The sequence below is a fragment of the Symphodus melops genome (assembly GCF_947650265.1).
Source record: "Symphodus melops genome assembly, chromosome: 20".
In the NCBI taxonomy this organism is placed as follows: Eukaryota; Metazoa; Chordata; class Actinopteri; order Labriformes; family Labridae; genus Symphodus; species Symphodus melops.
The window spans coordinates 15,571,331-15,590,278 of NC_136710.1; the positions used below are offsets into that span (position 1 = coordinate 15,571,331).

Below are 18,948 nucleotides of genomic sequence, written 5' to 3' on the forward strand. Positions count from 1 at the left end.
CCCTGATGGGAGAAAAAAAAAGGCTTAAAAACAATACGGAGAAAATGAATAGAGGAGTGTGTTCACAGTTGTTGTTTTGACCCCAACATCTTTTGAGATTTATGACAATGACATTTTTCAACAAATGAGTGTAGAGACAAGGATTTGTTTGGTTATTACAAGATTTTGTGTGGCGTTATTGTTCCCTGTGACATAAAACAAAACATCCAGACTGGACCGATCTGTTATCATTTAAAGAGCAGTTGTCTGTGATTACTGGTATATGTGCATTGTAATATAAGCTGGCTGTGAGGGCGAGTGTATGGATTCACAACTTCCATTTATTAAAATATAGATATTTATTCAAAAATTATTAATATTGGTATTTAATTAGTTAAATTCTAGATTGATTTTGTGATAATTGGTTTTTGGGATCCAGGATAGTGCCCTGTTTTATTAAGTAAGATTAATAATTGTATTTATTGATATAAATTGTCAATGCTGCATAATTAATAATATTCCTTGAATAAACAGATTTAACTATAAAACCCTAAAAACTGGATCTCACGCTCTCACAGGAGGAAGAACAACTTTATTGACACACTTCACTTGACATGTGCACTTCAACTAAGAGCACCAGACTCCCACAGCATAGAACTAGCTTTTTAGAATTGAGAGGAAACGTTTTGAGAAGAATAAAAGAAGCATGAAAATGAAAAGGTGAAACTTCAGTCTAATTGATCACATGAAATATTTGACATGAATTAAATCTGAAGAAGGAACTTCCTTTAACACAATTTTTAATTCAATGCAAACTTTTTTAAGTAGAGCAAAGCAAGTATTTTAAATTGTGCTGAATCAAACAGTTAATTTGCTTTTATTGACTGAATGTCAATAATTAATTTAATACAACCTAAAACAATGGTTAAATCTGGATTCTTAATCTTTAACGTGTGATGAGCTGTCAGCCCTTCTTTTATGGGCCAATATAATAGGTCAATGTATCAACTGTGGGGTTAACTATACCCAGAGATCTGGACTTTGATCACCAGCTTGGTTGATTAAATAGTGCTTATATCATCAACACAAAATGTAGACATGAAGTGAACTTTATTTTTATAAACTGAACCATAACGACGATGAGATGGGAAGGACAGATTAATATTTATAGAGGTTGAAGCTCTAAGATTCCTCACCCATTCTTAAGAATTGGGGGAAAAAATAATGTCCTTGGCAAACAAACTTAAAAACACTACTTACAAACATATTCCCTTTTTTTGTGAAATAAAAATCTCTTTTCAAAGGAAACATATTTGAATAACCAAAATGTGGTTCTGATTTCTTTTTTTTTTTGTCTAAACCTGCCCTATGCCAGAAAACACCTTTGTCCAGACAAAATGTCTCAAAAGCATTTAAAATCTTAAAACTACGACACCTACTGAAATATGTGTAAACAACTACTAATATTAGCACATACTTTCTAAATATGCATAGATCAGATATGCTGTTAAACAAAAACAAAAAAAAGTTTTCTCAACTCAGTCGTCTTGTGATGAGCTGTCTAATTAGCAGGACAAGATAATCTTTTCTACTTGAACACTACTGAAAAGGTCGCCGTTCAGCTTTATCTTTTTGTACCATTTTGATAAGAAAAGCTATTCATTCATTAATTGACTTGATGTTGCTATGTTAATTAAATTCTGTTATCATTTAAAGAGCAGTTGTCTGTGATTACTGGTATATGTGCATTGTAATATAAGCTGGCTGTGAGTGCGAGTGTATGGATTCACGACTTCCATTTATTAAAATATAGATATTTATTCAAAAATTATTAATATTGGTATTTAATTAATTAAATTTTAGACTTATTTTGTGATCATTGGTTTTTGTTCATTGATTCCAGGATAGTGCCCTGTTTTGTTAGCTAAGATTAATAATTGTATTTATTGATATAAATTGTCAATGCTGCATAATTAATAATATTACTTGAATAAACAGATTTAACTATAAAACCCTAACAACTGGATCTCACGCTCTCACAGGAGGAAGAACAACTTTATTGACACACTTCACTTGACATGTGCACTTCCACAAAGAGCACCAGACTCCCACAGCATAGAACTAGCTTTTTATAATTGAGAGGAAACGTTTTGAGAAGAATAAAGGAAGGATGAAAATGAAAAGGTGAAACTTCAGTCTAATTGATCACATAGATAGATAGATAGATAGATAGATAGATAGATAGATAGATAGATAGATAGATAGATAGATACTTTATTGATCCTGAGGGAAATTCAAGGCATCCAGTAGCAGTATACAGACAGGCAGGACACAAGACATTAGTTACAATACACACCCGCTGTCCCCCCTCCCCTCTGTATACAAAATCCCCCAAACAAGATTTAGCAGTCCCTATGTGACTAAGAGTAAACATAATTATATGTTAAACCTGTGCAGTTAGCATTAGCAATTAGACTTAAAACTTATATAGCATAATGTATAACCTGTGAGGAGAGAAAAACATGTGTTGGTTAAAAGAGACCTGTAAACAGTTAAAGAGCCTTAGAAACAAAGTGCTGACCTTCTAGAAACTACCGTAAATTCCGGACTATAAGCCGCTACTTTTTTCTCACACTTCGAGCACTGCGGCTTCTACTCCGGTGCGGCTAATGCATGGATTTTTTATGGGGGACAATGAGCTTCTGCCGCAAAAACATTTGACTTCGTCACGTCGGATCTTAATATCAGTCATTTTGCGCTTCATGCACGCACCCTCATGATGGAAAACACACGGAGAAATACATATGATGTAGCTTTCAAGTTAAAGGCGATCGACCTGGCTGTCAAAGAAGCTAACAGAGCTGCTGCACGTTAAGATGACACTGACAGCGACAACAGAGACTGAGGAAGTGAGTAATGAAGTCATTCTGAGGCAGTGAATGGATGGACTTTTTCTTGTGAAATATATTACGGTCATCTTTTTCATCAGCCGTGTTACAGACACCGTCGGCTAGGCTTCGTATTGTAACGGTTCATGTTGTAAAGTCAGTAGTTGATAATGTGTTCATAATTCCGATTATGTGGAGAGTCAGTGAATGCACCAGCGAGAACGTGTTGAGTGGCTGTATGAGAGAACGCTGGGGGAGAGAGTTGGATTGTTACGGCAAGTTATGTGTTGCTCTCTGCTGTAAAAGGCGTGGTCACGGCCGACAGTGATCGGGTTATTAAAAATTATTATTTGAACGCTCTCGTCGTCCTTTAACGTCCGTACGGACGCTACAGTATTTGCGGATGTTACCGGTAGCCTACGTCTGTGTAAATAGCTCTTGTTATAGCGTGGACACCTGCGGCTTATAATCAAGTGCGGCTTATATATGTACAAATACATTTATTTACTTATTTTTAGCCGGTGCGGCTTATATCCAGGTGCGCTCAATAGTACGGAATTTACGGTAGTTACATGTGTATGTACAGAGGTGTTTGAGATAGTGCCAGAGGTGTGAGTACAGTCGTTAAACAGTCAATGCAGGAATGTAAATTGGCTCACCAACTTAAAGGAGCAGTGATTAGCATTACGTGTCCAAAACAATAAGGTGAAACTAGGAGTGATTTGGGTGATTATCGTTAAGTACCCAACTATTGAGGAGCAGATTAGCATTAAGTGTTGAAGACAATAGAGTGAAACGTGACCTAATTAGGGTGATCATGTCAACCATTACAGATGTAGCATAACACAACAGTAGGATGAAACCAGACATGATTAGGGTGATTATCTTTAAAGTGACCTGTGCTCAGTAAGGTGACTATCAATATGCATTACAGTGTCCAACTGGAGGCTGACTCTGAGGTCAGCAGTGCAGATGAGGAATGAGAAAAAAGTGAAAAAAGAGTCCAGGGTTCACCGTGCGCTTCTTCCCTGCCGTGACAGTGAAGTGTTGTACAGTCTTATTGCCAGGGGGACAAAAGAGTTCTTGAGCCTGTCCGTGGAGCACGACTGTGAGAGCAGTCTGTCACTGAACATGCTCCTCTGGCCGGTGAAGGTGCTGTGCAGAGGGTGGTGTGTGTTGTCCATGATGGAGAGCATTTTGTCCAGAGACCTCCTCTCTACCACTGTCACCAGTGAGTCCAGCTCTGTGCCCACCACAGAGCCGGCCCTCCTCACCAGTCTGTCCAGGCGTGCTGCGTCCCTCTTCTTGCAGCTTCCTCCCCAGCACACCACTGCGTAGAAGAGGACGCTGGACACCACAGACTGGTAGAACATCTGCAGCAGCTTTTTGCAGATGTTGAAGGACCCCAGCCTTCTCAGGAAGTACAGACGACTCTGTCCCTTCCTGCAGGTAGTGTCCATGTTAGGCGACCAGTCCAGCTTGTCATCCAGCTGCAGCCCCAGATACCCGTAGGTCCTGACCACCTCCACGTCGACCCCGCCGATGGAAACAGGTTCTAGATGTGGTTTCTTCCTTCGGAAGTCCACCACCATCTCCTTGGTCTTGGAGGGGTTTAGCTGCAGATGGTTGTCACTGCACCACGTCACAAAGTCCTCGATCAGGCTCCTATACTCCTCCTCCTGTCCATCCCTGACACAAGCAACTATCGCAGTGTCGTCCGAGTATTTCTGCATATGGCAGAGCTCAAAGTTATACTGGAAGTCAGAGGTGTACAGGGTGAACAGGACAGGGGAGAGCACGGTCCCCTGTGGTGCTCCGGTGCTGCTCACCAGTGTCAGATGTGCAGTCCTTCAGTCTGACGTACTGTGGTCTCTCAGTGAGGTAGTCCGTGATCCACCTCACCAGGTGCGAGTCCACCCTCATCTCGGTCAGCTTGTCTCTCAGTAGGAGGGGATGGATGGTGTCGAAAGCGCTTGAGAAATCAAAGAACATGATTCTCATCACGCTGCTCCCTTTGTCCAGATGAGAGTAAGCCCTGTGTAGAAGATAGAGGATGGCATCGTCCACGCCCACCTTTGCCTGGTATGCAAACTGCAGGGGATCCTGTGCGTGTTGGACCTGGGGTCTGAGGTGTTGGAGCAGCAGCCGTTCGAAGGTCTTCATAACGTGGGATGTCAGAGCGATTGGTCTGAAGTCGCCTGGCTCACTGGGGTTCTTCTTCTTGGGGACAGGGGTGAGGCACGAGGTCTTCCAGAGCACAGGAACCTTCCCGAGCCGCAGGCTCATGTTGAAGATGTGCTGAAGTGGCTCCCCCAGCTCAGCAGAGCAGGCCTTTAGCATCCTGGGACACATCTTGTCCAGGCCTGCTGCCTTCCTGGGGCGGAGTCTCTTCAGCTCCTTGCTCACCTGGTCTCTGGTGATGGTGGGGGGGAGGGGGGATGGATTGTCACTGGAGGTTGTATCTGTTCTGGTGGAGGTGTTGGGGGGAGTGAGAGGGGGGAGGGGGTGTGTAGAGGGGTGCTGGGGGGACAGGCACTGGCTGCAGCGACGGGGCTGTCGAACCTGTTAAAAAACAAGTTGAGCTGGTTTGCTCTCTCAGGGTCCCCGTCTTCTGCGTTGTTATTTTTATTCCTGCAGCCTGTGATGGTTTTCATGCCCTCCCAGACCTCTCTCATGTTATTCTGCTGAAGCTTCTGTTCTACCTTCCTTCTGTACTCCTCCTTTGCCTCTCAGAGTCTGACCTTGAGTTCCCCCTGCACCCGCTTCAGCTCTGCCTGGTCTCCCTCCTTGAATGCCCTTTTCTTCCTGTTAAGGATCTCCTTGACATCGCTGGTGATCCAGGGCTTGTTATTCGGGAAGCAGCGCACAGTTTTAGTGGGAACCACAACGTCCATACAGAAGTTCATGTAGTCAGTTGTGCAGTGTGTGACCCCCTCAATGTCATCACCATGGGTCTCTTGCAGGGCACTCCAGTCAGTGGTCTCAAAACAGTCTCTGAGCGCCTCCTCTGCCTCAGGAGACCACTTTCTGAAGGTGCGTGTAGTTATCGGTTGTCTCTGGATCATAGCGGATCATGAAATATTTGACATGAATTAAATCTGAAGAAGGAACTTCCTTTAACACAATTTTTAATTCAATGCAAACTTTTTTAAGTAGAGCAAAGCAACTATTTTAAATTGTGCTGAATCAAACAGTTAATTTGCTTTTATTGACTGAATGTCAATAATTAATTTAATACAACCTAAAACAATGGTTAAATCTGGATTCTTAATCTTTAACGTGTGATGAGCTGTCAGCCCTTCTTTTATGAGCCAATATAATAGGTCAATGTATCAACTGTGGGGTTAACTACACCCAGAGATCTGGACTTTGATCACCAGCTTGGTTGATTAAATAGTGCTTATATCATCAACACAAAATGTAGACATGAAGTGAACTTTATTTTTATAAACTGAACCATAACGACGATGAGATGGGACGGACAGATTAATATTTATAGAGGTTGAAGCTCTAAGATTCCTCACCCATTCTTAAGAATTGGGGGAAAAAATAATGTCCTTGGCAAACAAACTTAAAAACACTACTTACAAACATATTCCCTTTTTTTGTGAAATAAAAATCTCTTTTCAAAGGAAACATATTTGAATAACCAAAATGTGGTTCTGATTTCTTTTTCTTTTTTTTGTCTAAACCTGCCCTATGCCAGAAAACACCTTTGTCCAGACAAAATGTCTCAAAAGAATTCAAGATCTTAAAACTACGACACCTACTGAAATATGTGTAAACAACTACTAATATTAGCACATACTTTCTAAATATGCATAGATCAGATATGCTGTTAAACAAAACAAAAAAAAAAAGTTTTCTCAACTCAGTCGTCTTGTGATGAGCTGTCTAATTAGCAGGACAAGATAATCTTTTCTACTTGAACACTACTGAAAAGGTCGCCGTTCAGCTTTATCTTTTTGTACCATTTTGATAAGAAAAGCTATTCATTCATTAATTGACTTGATGTTGCTATGTTAATTAAATTCTGTTATCATTTAAAGAGCAGTTGTCTGTGATTACTGGTATATGTGCATTGTAATATAAGCTGGCTGTGAGTGCGAGTGTATGGATTCACGACTTCCATTTATTAAAATATAGATATTTATTCAAAAATTATTAATCTTGTTATTTAATTAATTAAAGGGTTAGGGTTAGGGTTAAAAACACTACTTACAAACATATTCCTTTTTTTATAAAAAAAACAGCAAAAAAAAAAAATCTCTTTTCAAAGGAAACACATTTGAATAACCAAAATATGGTTCTGATTTCTCTTTTTTTTGTTGTCTTAACCTGCCCTATGCCAGAAAACACCTTTGTCCAGACAAAATGTCTCAAAAGCATTCAAAATCTTAAAACTATTACATTACATCACATTATATTGTCCATATTAAAGACTTTATATTTTGCAAAATCAGTTTCCATTGCTAGCCTCCTTGACCCCAAGGATACGGGCAGTTGTTAGTTCCATGTGAATAACGTCTATATATGTGAGAATCCAGTGTGTGATAGAAAGTTTTTGAGGTTGCTTCCAGCGCACTGCAACCAGCTTTTTAGCTGCAGTTAGACCGGCAAAGATAATTCTTTCCTGATGATTGCTAATTGTCAACCCAGAAAGGTCATTTAATATCAAAACAGGTATAGCAACATTTATGGCTACAGCGAAAATTTGGGACAAATGAGTAGTTACTTGCCTCCAAAAACAAGCTACAGGTGAACACTACCAGAACATGTGTAAAAAAGTTCCAATGACACCCGGAGAACAGAGGGAGCATAAGGGATCGGCCACCATTTTCATGAGGTGCATCTTTCTAGGAGTAAGAGAAGTTCTATGCACATTATTTAGATGGATCTGCTGGTGATCAGGATTATGGGACGCCAACTGAATCTTAGCCCAAACACAATCAACATTTTTTGACCCATAATGATAATTTGGGTAATCTTTTTAAAAAAATATCTGTTACAAAGAAGGATAAAACAGCTTTGAGCCATGGCTTTCTCAGAGGTCAAAATATGAACGTTATTTATTAACCCAATGTACAATGACCTGTGTCTTTGTTTCCAGTAAACAACATGATCATGAAATCAAAAGTGAAAGAGTTTTCATCGAGCAGTATAAAAGGAGGAGGGTGCGGACGAGTCAACACAAGATGTGTAATGCTTTACTGCAGGTTGAGTCCTCTGTGGCACTGAAACGATAAATCATACTTTCAAGACATCAAGTTTGAGATCTTCCAACTACAAAGGTGAGTTGTATACCTGATATTGTTTGGTATTTCATCCAGGAAAGAACAATGGAAGGTAGATAAGTATCTTTTGGTAATTGGATTTATGGTTTTGAAACAGATATTAAAAATTAAATTAATTAATTAATTAAATTTAAAAAATGTTAAATTTGGTCAATAAATTCAAAACATAGACAGCAGTATATCTGTGATTTAAACAGAAGTCTGTGTAGATACATATTTCAGTCTTTTGTGGCAAAGGGGTTTTGGTTGGTACTAAGTAATTATGTTAAACAATAACTGACAACGCCACCTGGGGGCTTGCACCACAGGAAATACACAACTTGTTACTTTTAAAAGGTAGATAATTAGGACACAGGTTCGAAAACTGCAGAGGCAGAGATACATTTCACAGAAATGAAAAGGAATTTATTTGAATGAATCAAAGGAAAAATGCAAAGTTAGGTGAACTGAAGCTGTGGGGAAGAAACCTGGTCAAACAAAAGAATGCAACTAATAAGGGGAATTAAAATGTGTGTTTGTTTTATTACAGATTTAAATGGTATAAAAGAGGTAAAATATGAAGTTTAGATTTAAAACACTAACAATCTAGAAAAAAAAACTGAGCTTAAGCCACTAGTGAAGAGGCAGACTACAAGGAGGAAGGTGTGGGGGTGTTACCACATACTCACCTTCATGCAGCACAGCAAAACAAACTTCAGTGCAGTCTGTTAGTGACCCAACATTCTTTGTCTCTCCTGTCTGTATTTGCTGCATTTTACCATAATATGTTCTATTTTTTTCTGGCTCTTGACAATGTTCACAGAGTCCTGTTGGGTGCTTTCCCCTGATGTGCAGTGTACAGTTCAAGTCACTATGTCCAATCCTGAGTCTTGTTTTAATTACTTGCTCTTGTCTTTGATGCCCTTTCTTGTAGTGTGCTTTGTAGTGCATATAAATGTCTTCCTTTTGTCTCAGTTCTCCAACTCTGCTGCCACCTCTGGGTCCCTTTAGTCCAAACAATGCTTTTACCCTCTGACTTTGACGATTAGCTGTTCTTCCCACTGCCTCCTTTGCCAACTTATCAGCTCTCTCATTCCCAACAATACCCACATGTGCAAGGACCCACAGTAACACGACATCACTCTTCTTTCCTTTTTTTTTTTTGATATTCTTTTTATTAAGAAATGTTGACAGAGATGAGAGTTTAATAAGTACCGTCCCTGACATTTCCATTTTCTTTTTTTCTTTTTTTACATATACACACACAGTGAACTTAACTGCCCACCCACCCGACCATCATACCTACCTAAAAAAAATAAAAAATAAAAAAAGGAAAATATGGAGAACACTCACCTAGATTAGCATATAGAGAATACAACATCTGACACTTGCATATCCAACAAACCATCAACAAAATCCATTAAGGTGAGAAAATAAATAAGGAATAATAGAAGAGAAATAAATTAATATCATATCCAGTGTTGTTATTGAGCGGACATACTGAGACTGGAACGAGGAAGAGTACAGGAGTTGCTGTTAGGTTGTATTAGGCAGAACTTTAAGTCTATCCAAATATGTCAACACTGGATGGTGGAGAAGAATTTATCTCTAGAACCTCTAAGAGAGTATTTTATCTTTTCCAACTGTATGAACTGCATGAGGTCACTTAACCACATAGATACTTTAGGCGGTTTTCTGGATTTCCAATGCAGAAGTACTCTCCTCCGTGCAAGCAGCGTTGTTAAAGCGATTATATTTTCATGCCATTTTGGTATTGTATAATTTCTACTGTCTATAATACAAAATATAGCTGCCGCTGCGCTGGGTTGCATATCAATATTAAGTGCCTTTGAAAGTGTTTCAAAGATAGTGGACCAATATGGAGCTGAAACAGGGCATGACCAAAACATGTGGGTTAAGTCAGCTGGGGCATTATTACATCTATCACAACTTGCAGTGACATTAGGGTATATTTTAGACAGCCTTGCCTTGGAGAAGTGAGCACGGTGCACAACCTTGAACTGTATTATGTTTAGCTTTGCACATGACTAGCTGTCATTTACTCTTTGTAGGGCGCTATTCCACATGTCCTCTTCCATGTCATTTCCCCCAGTTCACTCACCCAATCCGCTCTGATTTTTACAAGTGTTTTGTTTACAAGAGAAGTTTTACAGTCAGTAATCCATGAAATTAGTCTTTTTTTGTTAAAAGAAAAGTCTAACATATCGTCTAAACCTGAACATGAAGGTAATCCCGGAAAGTTGGGGTCACTGTGTTGGAGAAAGTGGCAGACTTGGAAATACTGAAATAAAATGGATCGTGGGAATAAATTTATTTAATAATTCTTCAAAACCTTTAATGTGCACCCAGTAATTAGCCATCAGCTGCTTCCTCCTTAAACATAGCAGCATTTCTTGTGCCTCAACCTGGAGTGCACATACAGGAGATTGTACTCCCCCTCTTCTTTCTGCTTATCCTGTCTTGTCAGTTTAACTGCTTGAGCATAAGATACCTTCTCTTTCACCCATATCTGCTGCACCTCCACTTCTCTTTTCATAACTTCAAACCCCCCGTGTGCCACACTGTGGTTCCCTCCACAGTTACAGCACTTTGGCGTCAGTCCCTTTCCACACTTTCCATATTCTTGTTCCCCACCACATCTGGCACACCTCTTCTTTTCCTTTATAAACTTTGGCAACATGTCTACACTCCTGAAAATTAAAACAACTCATTGGTTTTGGGATAAACTCCCTGACTCTGCATTTCATAAAACCAAAATAGTCGTAGTTGCTTTGCTTCAAATTCTATCATTACAGTCTTTTTTTTTTCTCAACTCCTCTAGTCATTCACGTGACGTTCTTATTCTCTCTATGTTTCTCTCTCAGGTTCTCCAGCAGCTCTGTCATGCTGACTGTGAGGGGGATCCCACTGATCACTCCCTTCTGTCCTTTTGCTTTCTGTTCCCCAACTTTCACAACTCTGGTGATTTTGACCAAAGCTGGTCAGTTCCTTTGTTCGTTGTTTCCATTTGCTGCTCTGTGTTGCATCCAATTAGTACATTTCCATCACCTAGAACACCGGCAAACTTAACCTCTCCGACTTTTCCTTTAATAATTTAGTCAGCTTTAGTGGATCAACTTTCTTTACTCCTCCCTCTCCCTCAAAACGCACAACAATATGTTTCTTCTCTTCCAAAACTTCTCCCTCGCTCTCTGTTTCAGCTTAACTACCCCTATAACTTCCTTTTTTCTTCTTCTTACTTCCCTTTCCCCTTCTTTCTACTTTTTCCCATATCCATTCTCTCCTTTTCTCCTCTCTACGAGCCTCCATGCTATCACACTTCTCCTTCCCTGGCATCCGTAGGTGCATTAAGTAAGCTGACCTGATCAGTGAGCAGGTGGAGGGGACAGGTGAGAGGCTGCATTCAAGAGCTCAATGTTTGGTGCCTACCACACTTTCTTCGATCACTTGACTGATGGACTGATCGTAGACTTAAGGCTTTGATAGGCCAGAAGGTGGTTAGACTGTACTCCGGCTCAAATGCCTGTTGTACAAAAGTTGCAATTTGAAGTTCTGGATCTGATTTAAAGCAACCTGAATCTATTCTTTTAAGTTCTGAAAGGTAAATTTTCACTCTGGATTTCTCTATAATAAAGTCTATCGTTGACACCTTTTGACGTTGTTCACCCGCATGAACGTGTGCATGAACTGAACAATGCCGAAGAAAACCTTCCAAACGTGTCAGGTCCAAGGTGCGTTGTGCTTGAGAACGGATCTGAGCATTTGAAATGGTAAAACGATCTGGACTTTAGGGGTGAAGTGAGCTGAGGCACTGTCCGGATTGCCATTGTGACGCGCTTTAAAAGGCTTGACAACTCTGCAGCATTAAATAAATAAATCAACTGAGAACTGAGACATAAAGGTGAGGCAGACAACGCCGACAGAGCACACACAACCGGCCAAAACAACTCTCAGCAGAGGGACCCTTCTCCCATGGCAGCAGCAGACACCCGTACTGTGGCAAGTCAAAAAGGACAAAAAAGTCAAGTCAAAAAACGCACAAAAAGGCTGTCACCTGTTGTGGAAGATTTTACTCCATGCGTACTTTATGCATAGAATTTAAGAGCGCATACAAGCACACCTTTCCTGGAATGCAGCAACGGGCATCATAGTGGTGTCCAGGCAACAAAAAACTTCAGCAAATGGCTTGACACAACTAACTAACAAGTTCAGCAAAGAAGGAGAAACGTAAGGAGAGAGCCTCATGACCACACCTGTATTTAAAGGTGCACCTGGCACCGCCCCTTCAATAGTTTTCTGGTAACACTGGCACAGTACCATACAGCAGCAGGGATGGAGGGAACAATGAAATATGTTTTAAGAGGCATTGTTACGTTGTCCAAAATAGTTTTAACAAAAATATATTTAATGTTCCAAGGGGGAAAAAACAAAAGAGAGCAGGCAGTGAGGGCAGGGAGCTGGCTGGCTGGAAGATCCGGAAGACTGGACTCCGACGAGTTGAAAACAGGAGGCACACAGCGAGAACTAGAGAATAAGAAAAAAACACAATCAATCCATCAAGTCACCAAAAAACACCAAAAGCACAAAAACCACGAGAGGCTACAAAAACAATTTGCTTGAAGGCAAACGTGACCACTACCGAGCAATACGGAATTATCTGGCAGAGTAGTTGGGTGAAAGCCAGGCTTATATGGAGGGGTTGATTAGATGGAAGTAAGGTGTGCCTCGTCTGCTGCCTGGAGGAGCCAGCCACACCCCCTGCCACTCACATACCTGCAGAAGGAAGAAAAGCCAGAAGAGGGAGGGGGAGAAAAGACAACACAAACTACCACAGAAAAACAAAACAGAACTGAAACCTCACAGGCATGAGACATCCTCCTCTGTAGCGTCATGTGAATGGACGTCCTTTTGTGATGAATCCCCACTCATCTGTCAGTGAGCTTTAACAGCTGTTTGTCTGCATGTTAATTCTAATACAATACACGCAGTCACAGTGTTTAGTCTATTTATGTTTCCTGTTAATGAATACCGACTGGACGGTAGTCGTTGAGGCTGTCCGTGGAGGATTTCTTGGGCATGGGGATGATTGTGGCTGTCTTCAGGCAGGATGGAATGGTTGCTTGTGACAGGGAAAGGTTGAAGATGCAGGTGAAGACTTGTGAGAGTTGGTCTGCACAGGCTTTGAGCACCTTCCCTGGTATCCCGTCTGGGCCAGCTGACTTCCTGGGGTTTACTGCTCTTAGCACCCTTCTCACTTCATGTACCTGTACAGTGAGTGTGACGGTGCTGGGTGCTTGTGGGTGCGGAGCTGGTGTGGCTTTGTGGGGCTCAGTTTTCTCAAACCTTGAGAAGAAGCAGTTCAGCTCCTCTGCCAGTGAGGCGCCTGGGTTCCCAGGTGTGATGTTACAGCCCTTGAAGTTTGTGATGTGCTGTATGCCTTGCCACACCTGTTGTGGGTTATTATCAGAGAGGTGGTCCTGTTTCCTCCTTCTGTGAGTCGCGATTTGTAAGCAGCATTTGGACCTGGCTGGTCACCCAGGGTTTCTGGTTGGGGAAAAACCTGGATGCTTTTTTCCACAGTGACATTTCCAATGCAGTACTTGATGTAGGACAGTTCTGCTTCTGTGTGTTCTGCCAGATCCTGGTGTTCAAATACATCCCACTGAGTGTTAGCAAAGCAGTCCTGTAGCTGAGAGAGTGCGTCGTCCGGCCAGGTTGTAACAGTCTTTGTGAGAGGTGTAGTTCTCCTCTTGAGAGGGGTGTATGTGAGAGAGGTGGTCTGACTGGCCTAGATGAGATAGTGGTATGGCTCTGTATTCATGCTTGATGTTAGAATAAACATGATCAAGTGTGTTTGCACCCCTGGTTGGACACTTAATGTTCTAACATTTTTTCGAGAGAACCGTCTTAAGGTCCCAGCTATAATGTGAGCTCCATGTGGGTGTGCGTGCAGCTGTGTCTTTATTGTGGGAGAGCCGTGAACTGCAGAGTCTGTGCACGCCGCCATCTTGGACCAACTGACTGACAGGGGCTGCGTCTCACTTCCCTTATTTGCACCGAGTGTCCTCCGAGTTGTCTCCTCCACTTGCGTCTTTGTCCCGCCCACCAGAGATGCACGGAGGAAACGACGCCGAGGAGAGAGGCCCGAGGAAATCAGCTTTAAGCCACATGAGACGTCATTTCCTCGACAGCGTCACATGACGCGACATCAGCTGATCACGTTCAGCTGTCAATCAGCCTAACAGCTGTTTATGTCCACACAAACACACACTGTATTATTTCTAATCAAACACACACACTGTATTATTTCTAATCAAATACACACAGTTGCAGTGTTTAGTGTCTTTACCTGATAAAAGAAACACCTGAAGAACAACCTGCAGTTTACTCATAACCAAAAGGACAGTTTCTACTGACTAAAAGATTTCATTTTGAATTGTCTATAATTATTTATTTTTATTAAACAGTTTTGAGTTAACCTAGCCTGTATTTCAACAATGGTGTGTCTGTCAGTGAAAAGACTTCCGTGAAGTCAGCTCTCGTGTCTCCTCGGTCATCGCTCCTCGGATCAGCCTCCTCTCTCCTCGATCCTCTCTCCTCCGTTCGCTATAAGAGCTTTGGGACGATCCCCAACATGGCGGCTTTGGAACTACTTCCGGTTCGGCCGAGGATCGAGGACCGAACCGGTCACTGCTCTGCAAATAAGGGAAGTGAGACGCAGGGAGGCTAAGGGGATGTATTATGAAAAATCCACTTTCACAGTGGTTTTGAATAAAAGAAAATCAAATGATTTTGAGATTATTATTTTATTTTTTTTTTTTACCATGAAACAAAAATCATGACATAAATCCAATTACAAAATATACACAGACCAAACAGCTACAAAGCTACAAAAACATGAATCGAAGTGAAGTTTCCCTTTGATATTATTGTTCTTTAAGTGCTTCTTTTCAACTTTAATTTCAGCTCTGTTGACCAGGCTAAATGAGCCATATGAAACCTTTGTGTGGCATGTGTTTGAAATTGATATTTTATTTATGGTTAAAACTGACTTTAGAACTAGATGAAGACACCCCTTTAAAAACTTCTCCTAACTAATGCCAAAGAGAAAAAAGCAAATGAGCTTCAAAGTAAAAGAAATGGAAGTAAAATGAGGTTGAATAAAAAAAATAAAAAAATACACAAAAGAGGTTTGTAAACACATAGGGGTGACCTCGAATAAAGGATGTGCATATAATAGGAAATTAGCACTTCAACCACTCCACAGAGGGAGGCTGGTGCTCTCAGAGAAGGACCTAAGATCTCATGAATAATTTAAAGGACTCCTTCACACTGGAATACATACTGGAATGCACAAATCGATTCATGCAAATTCATTAAATTGTAATGGATTAATGTTTTCACACACTAAGTCTTCCTTGGGGTCAAGATGCTTTTGTGTCTAAGAAAGATACAGTGCATCAAATTGTCTGTTACAGCTCTCATTTGAGGTTTTGACCAATAAGCCAACGTCTGTTTGAAATGCAGACTTTGACTCTTAGTAGTGAAATGATGAACCTACTGCAAGCACACGTTGTGGTTTTTAAACTCTAATATATGTTGATTACACTTTAGTATTAATAAGTATTTTCTCATTACTTTTAGGGTGACTGAAGCTGTTTCAGTAATTCTTGGCAGGTTGCCGGTGACTGACAGCACAAAAACAATTGAGGTAAAGAACTTGTTTACATTCTTTAATATACCTTAGATCATATTAAAAAAATGTTTTCTGTAACATAATGAATAAGAGAGAATAAGCAGATCTTTTTCATTACGATATATATCTTCCCTGGAACTCAGTGGTGAAGAAACTTCAGCTACATCAAATAGTGGCAGCAAGGATGACTGTCGACAGAGTGATGGAGAAGGTAAAGTTCAGCTTCTATCAACACAAAGTGAAAACAAAATACTCACATTTTAAGTATCTTTAAGTTGAATTATAAGTGTTATCATCAACATCAATGTTTTTGAACAGCACCCTCCCCTTCTGTGGAGACAGTCTTTCATGTCAGCAGCGAACAAGTTAACCAGCCTGTAGAGACCCCTGCTGGTGAAGTGGAGAGCTACACCATGACTGACAGCTCAGAAGATGTTTGGGAGGAAGAAATGAACACAACCACATCAACACCAGGGAGGCAAGACTCCATCCAGGTTTCTACAGAACCAAAGAATGAAAAAATGACTGAGCCTGCCTCAACATCTGAACACAGTGAGTAAAATAAAATATTGTTCTTAAGAAACAATTCATGCAATAAGTCATCAAGATCTCCCCACGATATGTCATACATGTGCATTCATCTCTTGACCATGACACTATTTATGTCACCTATGTACACAGGTCGATAACGTCAAATATCAATGTCAAACTTAAAGAGTTTATAACAACAGTTTTTTAATTTCTGTGTAAACTTACGTGAGATTACGAATTGCTTTACCAAAATTAAAGAAGCATGAAATCATATTTAGGGACCGAAGCACTGACCAGTGCGAAGGACCCTATTGTAACCCAAATGATTTTTTTTTTAGGGACCGAAGCACTGACCAGTGCGAAGGACCCTATTGTTTTCCTTACGATTATTTAGGGACTGAAGCACTGACCAGTGCGAAGGACCCTATTGTTTTCCTTACGATTATTTAGGGACTGAAGCACTGACCAGTGCGAAGGACCCTATTGTAACCCTAATGATTTTTTTTTTTTTTAGGGACCGAAGCACTGACCAGTGCGAAGGACCCTATTGTTTTTCAAATGATTTTTTTTTTTTTTTTCTTCTGCCTCTTTGACGCCATTTTTGAGGGCTTGAACGTGAATGAAAACTCATCAAAATCTCCAATGTCATCGGGTCTGGCAAAAAATTTGATATTCTCCTCATTTCGTAATAAAAATTCGCAAAATGACTCAGTGGCGCCCCCTTCAAATTTTCAAAAGGGCCTCCCCATTGAGGTTTTTTCATCGTACGTGCATGAAAATTTTTATGCACATTAAGCATGCGAGATCTCACATAAAATCCTCTCACACCTATAGTCATAACCAAACAGGAAGTCCGCCATATTTTTTTGAATGCAACAAAAATGGCTGAAATTCACGTTTCACAGGTGAGCTATTTGAACGAACTCCTACAACAGCGCTTATCCGATCATCGTGAACTCAGTGTCAGTGTGTTCTGGACATGTTGAAGATCTCTCGTTGGGCTCCGCACGTTATTTCGTCAAAGGGCGTGGCCACAGCGTACCATCAAACTTTGATGTCTTGGCACACTCCAATTTTTTCACCTTCGATGACTGTAAGGCCTGCTGATTGGCCTCGTGTCGCGGCTGCACTCCCGTGGTCACTCTATCGCGGTCGCTACACACGCCGACATGCGCGGGGTGCTTCGGTCCCTTCATCACCGCTTGCGGTTTTAATTTATACTTTGTAATCTTTCTTCGGTCCAACTTAATTGAATACAAATATTTCTAGGTCGCAACAGAATCATGAATACATTCAAACACAAACCTTTATGTAAAAAGAAAGGGTGGGACTTGATAAAAAAATTATCTAATTAACTCAGGGCTTTCTGATTAATTAATTGCATTTTAAGTGCATCACAATATTTGCCCTAAAAAGCAACATGAATGCAGTGCAAGCACATTTTCTAACCCCTTATCTTCTACCACTAATAGAGGTCTACAGTCCAGAGCAATCAATTTGGCAATCAATTTGTAAGTTTGTCAGACATTGGCTGCAGTTACATGTGCAGAATTTCTTCAATCTGATTGAAATCATTCCGATTGGGTATTACAATTTCACTGTTTACAGGGACGCTAAATAACCTGATCAGATTATGCCGTGCGTGTTCATGCATCGGCATTTAATCAGAATAAAGCCCTTGTGACATGCGCAGACTGGTCCTACCTGTCATATCTGCTGGAAACGTCAGAAGAAGAAGTGACATCTCCGCCTGTGTTTGGAAACAATTATCACAAATGACCCGTAAACACATTAAACTCTGATTTGTTTTACACCCTGAAAATGGAAGATATATTTCCTCACAGTTTAAAAATAATGTAAACTTCGTAATATACGCACCTTTCAGACATGTGAACTATTTCCAGCAGCGTTGGATAAAACATTCTGCTCACATTAATGATAAACTGTAAACATACATTAAATGTGAATGATTTGCTGCCACTTTTCGACACTACTTTAAAATCAGGCTGTAGGGCCTATTAGATCTTCTCAGTTCTGAGTTCACTTTTATTAACACTGCATTATCGTTTGTCTCAGCTGACAGTAAAAGACGTAGTAGAACGCTAGCATATATATATACACACACACACACACACACACACACATCATATGAATGAACAGTTTACAATGAATCTGTTGATATCAGAGATGTTACTGTAGCTTGCTGTGAAAGACGTCAACTATCGCTCCAAACTCTTTTTTACCGCGATGGTATCAAATCGTATCTATGAAAGGCATTATTACGATACATTAATACATAAAACACAAATGTGATCCAAATGAGACAGGTGAGAGAGAGTAGTCCTCATGGATTAAGAGTGGAGACAAAACTTTTAAATGAAATGGCGATCATTGATGAAGTCGTGCGCTCTGATCACAGACTCTAAGCAGGCTCTGATGGAAATATATCACTTTACAGGGGCAGACATGCGCAGTCAGGACCGTTTGACCCCAGTCAGGCAGTCACGATCAGATCGAGTGTGTACATGGATCCTGATCCACACAAGGATCAGTATAAACC

At 40.6% G+C, this 18,948-nt stretch overlaps 2 protein-coding genes across 7 annotated transcripts in view; both read left to right on the top strand.

Moving 5' to 3' along the window:
• The window catches only part of LOC306841780 (up-regulator of cell proliferation-like), a 38,215-nt gene that overhangs the window by 12,546 nt on the left and 6,721 nt on the right, over positions 1 to 18,948 (top strand). Inside the window, exons 1-4 of one of the 3 annotated variants that reach the window (XM_079371757.1) lie at positions 8,082 to 8,158; positions 15,806 to 15,872; positions 16,001 to 16,068; positions 16,176 to 16,409. In XM_079371757.1, the coding sequence (XP_079227883.1) occupies positions 16,271 to 16,409 (139 nt within the window). In that variant the 5' untranslated portion in view covers positions 8,082 to 8,158; positions 15,806 to 15,872; positions 16,001 to 16,068; positions 16,176 to 16,270. Of the gene's footprint in view, positions 8,159 to 15,805; positions 15,873 to 15,998; positions 16,069 to 16,175; positions 16,410 to 18,948 lie in introns of those variants that run through there. The other 2 variants (XM_079371758.1, XM_079371759.1) reach the window with 2 other exon arrangements.
• LOC306841785 (up-regulator of cell proliferation-like) overlaps positions 1 to 18,948 on the top strand; it is a 162,615-nt gene that overhangs the window by 12,516 nt on the left and 131,151 nt on the right. The gene's annotated exons all lie outside the window — the stretch shown is intronic.